Genomic DNA, 5720 nt, shown 5'->3' with positions numbered 1-5720 from the left:
CTCCTGGTCTTTTCCATTTCCGACGTCTCTTTTTTCTATTAATAAAATAAAATGTTTTAGCTACACTTTAACTTTAATGGCAATCGATTTGACCTGCTTTTGTTATTAATCCGTGTTTACTGGCTTGCAAAAAATGTTGGATTAGGTGTTCCATTTTCTTCATGTTGGAGTACTCTAACAATGCTCCTTTGCAATGCGTTTGTGGACCACCATCAGCCGATCATTGCTCGTTTTTTCACTACCGTGATCACAACACGATGACGACCGAACAGTCGCTTCCCAAGCCAATCGGTTCTATGTACCGGAGCGACTCGGGATTTTTCCCGGCCAAGGACTGTCATTTCAGTGTGACCCCATTTAATTTGTTTCGTCCCTCTCACAAACTGTCATCCTCCCAACAGCTCCTTGCAGCAGGACTGCTCCATATTCTCTTACTCCGGGAAGGCATCGAATCCAATCCGGGTCCGTCTCCTGCCCCGGTCCTGAGAAATGGTTTTGCTGCATCTGCCGGAAAAGAATCTTTTTAGGACGGTCATACTCTGTTCAGTGTGTCTCGTGCAAGGGATGGTTGCATCGGACAGGTTGTTCTGGGCTTGATCCCAAAACCCGATGTCCACGTAACTTTTATAAATCTTTTGTGGCTCCTTGCTGCTCACGCACAAGGGCGTCCCGTAGTCTACGCCTAAGCGTATCCCCACTACCTTCCAGCAGCCTCGCTGCTCAGCAAGCCACAACAAGTACCCGCTGCTGCTCGCGCCCCACGGCGCCAACAACTCAAACAGCTGATACCACTCATAACTACTACCTTCGTAGTAGAGCTGGTAGCAATGCTGAGCATCAGCCCCTGCCCCCGTCTTCTTCTCCTCCCCTCTTTTCTGGCAGCAATCGTGCAGGTCAGGAAAACAGACCCTCCTGTCACCTGTTGCCCCAGTGGATACCGCCCTAAAATCGAGGCCTTACTGGCAACAATCGCATTATCTTAGGCGATTTCAATGCCCATCACGACCTATGGCATTCAAACTTGCGGGCGGACAGTAGGGGTGAGATGTTGGCGGATCAAATAGAAGAAACGACGTTCTGCACAATAAACGGAGACGCCCCACACGTATGGTAGGAAGCTGTCATAGCTCGCCAGATATCTCAATCGTGAGCGCAGAACTCGTAAACTGCGTCAACTGGCAGCCGATGGTAACATTGGCATCCGACCACCTGCCCATACTTATTTCGTTCGAGCGTACCGATGACTTCATCGTCACCGAAAAACGCACTTTCATAAACTTCAAAAAAGGAAAGTGGGAAGAATATAAATTTGCAACAGACAGCAGCTTTGCTGCCCTCCCTATCCCTACTGATGCCCGCCAAGGGGAGCGTGCCTTCCGTAAGGTCATTGAATCCGCCTAGGCACATTTCATTCCCGCCGGGAGAATTCCCGAAATCCGGCCCCACTTCCCGGCGGAGACCGCGAGCTTAGCGAGGGAACGCGACCTTATAAAACAGCTTGATCCAGGCGACCCCCAAATAAGGGATATAAACCAACGCATCAGATTGCTTGTGGACGGACACAAGCGGGCGAAATGGGAAGAGCACCTAAGAGGTTGTAACCTCTCTACCGGTGTAGGTAAACTTTGGTCCACCGTAAAGTCCCTATCGAATCCGACTAAGCACAAAGACAAAGTTTCCATTGCCTTTGGCGATAAGTTGCTGTCGGATGCGAAAAAATGCGCGAGCGCTTTCTGCCGACAATATATAATGCATCCTATGATCGACAAAGATAGACGGAGAGCCAATAGACACGCACATAAACACAAATTCAGCGCGTCACCAATCACCATCACCGCTAGAGAGGTTGGGGACGCCATTGGTCGCGCTAAACCATCCAAAGCAGTGGGCCCAGACGGCATAGCCATGCCGATGCTTAAAAACCTAGGGAAAGAGGGTTTCAAATATTTAGCGCATGTCTTCAACCTGTCTCTTTCCACCTTTGTCATACCCGAGAAATGGAAAATGGCCAAGGTGGTCCCGCTACTAAAGCCTGGGAAACCAGCTAACGTAGGTGAGTCATATCGTCCGATATCTCTCCTATCGCCAGTGGCAAAGACGCTTGAAGCCATTTTGCTCCCTTATTTCTAAGCACATTTGCAGCTAGCCCCTCATCAGCATGGCTCCAGAAAACTCCATAGCACTACCTCCGCGCTAAATGTCATTAGCACCCAGATAAATTGCGGTTTGAATCAATACCCCCACCATAGAACAGTACTCGTAGCGCTAGACCTATCAAAAGCCTTTGATACGGTCAACCATGGCTCGTTACTGCAAGACCTGGAAGGATCTACCCTTCCCCCATGTCTTAAAAGGTGGACCGCAAATTATCTGGGTGGTCGGCAGGAATCGTTGCAATTCAGAAACGAAACATCAAAACCAAGGAGAATTAAACAAGGGGTGCCACACGGTGGTGTCCTATCCCCACTTTTGTTTAATTTCTACATATCTAAGCTACCTTCACCACCGAAGGAGTCACAATCGTTTCCTACGCCGATGACTGCACAATAATGGCCACAGGCCCAGGCCCAGAGATCGATGAGCTATGCAATAAAATAAACGGCTATCTCCCTGATCTCTCCAGTTTTATAGCCTCGCGAAACCTGGCATTGTCACCGACTAAATCTTCCGCGACCTTATTTACAACATGGACGCCCCAAATGTCGACCATATTGAACATCCACGTCGATGGCACTACGCTACCGACTGTCCTACACCCAAAAATCTTGGGTGTGACGTTTGATCAGGATCTACATTTTGGTGCGCACGCAACCGCAATTGTTCCGAGAATTCAGACCCGTAATAAAATCCTCAAATCCCTTGCTGGCAGTACCTGGGGAAAAGATAAAGGAACGCTCATGACCACATACAAAGCAATTAGCCAGCTGATTACGTGCTACGCGTCACCCATATGGTCGCCAAGCCTAAAAATCACCCACTGGAAGAAACTACAGGCCTGCCAAAATACTGCTCTCAGAATCGCCACGGGCTGTCTTCTTATGTCCCCAGAATACCACCTGCATAATGAGGCGAGAATACTCCCCATCAGGAAGAGAAATGAGATGCTGACCAAACAGTTCCTGTTGAATACCCAGAAACCTGGGCATCCCAACAGACATCTGATTGATGAACCAGCACCGCCTAGGGGCTTAAGGAGTCATCTCCATAAGCATTTCGAGGAAATACGGCACCTGAGAACCCAGCCGTATGAAGTGAAAAACACAGGCAGGTCCTTGGTTAACTCCATAAACAGGCGTCGGACCTTTATGCCGGGAATTGCCCTGTGAATCCAGTACTTAAAGAAAATTATCCAAAACTCGCGGAAGAGGAACGCATACTCCCCAGGGAAACGCGTGTCACTCTTGCTCAACTTCGTTCTGGATACTGTAACAGGTTAAACTCTTACCTAAACTCTCACAATACAACTTTTATATTTTTTACTACGAATATTCTTATGTTATTTAGCATTTGCGTGAATAAAGAAACTAATATTTCTCTATACTATAGTATGTATACATAAAACCAGTGCGCGGTTGCATTTTATCAGAGTTGCCATAGTAAAATTTTATTGTTATTTGTATGCAATATTTTACTTTTGGCAACTCTGTTCGATCGTCATCGTGTCGTGATCACGGTCGTTAAAAAACGAGCAATGATCGGCTGATGGTGGTCCGCAAACGCTTTGCAAAGGAGTATTGTTAGAGTACTCCAACATGAAAAAATGGAACACGTAATCCAAAAATTTTTGCAGGGTTCTCGCTCTCTGAGAGCGTGAAAAGGTGCATTTATTTAATATTGGCCATAGATGCCATCATACTCAAAATCAAATTTGGGCATTTCAGAATAACTTTGGGGTATTTTACATGGTAATGATTTTCACCGCGACAACACGTGGAATTTCATTTTTTGATAGCTGAAATAAAATGTACTTATGTCTTTTCGTGCGTTAACATAACAGCTCATTTAATTTTCTAATTTTTTGTACATTTTTGGGTTTTTTATTTCGTGAAAAAAAAACTAGTCATTACCACATATATAAATATATATATAAATATTTGGGGGACCACCTTTCTACACTGCTGGTACACTCCGGGTATGCAGTCGAAATTAGTTCCTGGAAAAACATCTTTCTGCATAAGTGTGTTTGTGTTTTAGTACAAAAAATCGTCCAAATTACAATTACCACATGAAAATTTTCAACTTCTTGTTCAAATATCTTTTGACAGAAGTAAAATTTTTAATTTCCTTCCTTGAATTACTGATACCGAGGTAAAAACGCGTTCTTTTACTCCTCCCCGACGTTTTTGGAGATATATTAGCAGTCTACCCGTATATTTCTAACCTCATTTCAAAATCTAAGAGTGCATTTATCATTTCTTTGGGAACACAGATTAGAAATAATAGAATTATCACTTAAAACACTTTACGTACCTGGATTCGTCTTTCTCTCGACTGGAAAAATTGAAAAAAATACTGGCTACCGTCGTATCCCATGGCACACTTCTTGTTTTTTGGCATTTTTCTAGCAATTAAACAAATTGTTATATTTTTTCATATTTTTTTACTGCAGAAAACACTATTTACAATTTATTTATCCTTTAACACTAAATAATTTTCCGAAAATTCGCCGTTTTTACAAATTTTTAATCCGCTTACTACTTGAGTACGCTTGAAATGAAAAATAATGAAAACACCGATTTCTTGGAATTTTCGGCGCATTTTACACAACTATAGTTTTCTATTATCGAAGACCCATTCTTGGAAAGAGATGAACTTATGTTTACAATTGAATGAACAGACAGCTGATATTCAAGACCCATCTTTCAATTACTAGAGCTTTGTTCTCCAACTGACAGCAGAGCTTTGACACTTCCAAATTCTAAAATCACTCCAGGTTGCATTTCTGTAGGAAGGAAAAAGGGGAATAATTTTCCCCATGATGGTAGGAATTGTAATAGACTAGTATGAAAGGTAGTATGTTAATATAATAATTAATTATTTACAGACCAGTAAAACCAAATCATAACATTATATACTTTCAGTCTACGGAATTCTTACAAAAGCAAGAGCATAAAGAACAACCATATGGGCTGCAACAAAAATCCTCGTCTAAAGAGATAATAGCACCTGATTGGCGCACTCAATTGACGGTGGTAAATAATAAAAACAACAAACAGTAGAAAACAAGTTATAAATAGAAACTTGCAAAGTGTATTGATGGCCTGATGCGCTAAACGTAAAGACTTCAATGTGTGGATCGCTGATGATAAACCGTCATGGGTTTTGAAATAGTCGGATATACGGTCTATGAACTTTGTTTTTTTTTTTTAATTTACTCGTTTCCTATGTATAATAATTTAATATAATATAACTTGTAAAATATACATTTTACAAAATAATAAAACTGGGTCTTGAAGACAACAAGTTAATATAATAATTAATTATTGTTAATTATATATATTTTTTGCGATTGCACTTCTATAGTTTTAAAATGTAGAAATTATAAGAAAAAAAGGAATATACCCTTGTGAGTAAAAAATAGCAGAAATTATATTTGCGAATTTTATCAGTTAGTTTCTTTTTTCTAATAATCAAAAAAATACTAATAAATTTCATAAAGAAACTGTTGTTGAAACGGTTGTTTACAACCTGCGAAAGATTTGCAATTTTCAAGTTTTTAT

The 5720-nt window shown here is 41.8% G+C and overlaps 1 protein-coding gene across 2 annotated transcripts in view; it reads left to right on the top strand.

The window, feature by feature from the left end:
* Positions 1 to 5234, top strand: part of EMC10 (ER membrane protein complex subunit 10) — a 128509-nt gene extending 123275 nt beyond the window's left edge. For both annotated transcript variants that reach the window (XM_067789430.1, XM_067789427.1), the window contains exon 5: positions 5082 to 5234. In XM_067789430.1, the coding sequence (XP_067645531.1) occupies positions 5082 to 5219 (138 nt within the window). In that variant the 3' untranslated portion in view covers positions 5220 to 5234. The remainder of the gene's footprint in view (positions 1 to 5081) is intronic.
* Positions 5235 to 5720: the final 486 nt, after the last annotated feature.

The sequence above is a fragment of the Eurosta solidaginis genome, chromosome 5, assembly GCF_040869045.1.
Source record: "Eurosta solidaginis isolate ZX-2024a chromosome 5, ASM4086904v1, whole genome shotgun sequence".
Classification (NCBI taxonomy): Eukaryota; Metazoa; Arthropoda; class Insecta; order Diptera; family Tephritidae; genus Eurosta; species Eurosta solidaginis.
The sequence above is the reverse complement of the archived record's forward strand: the minus strand, read 5'-3'. Positions and strand labels throughout refer to the sequence as shown.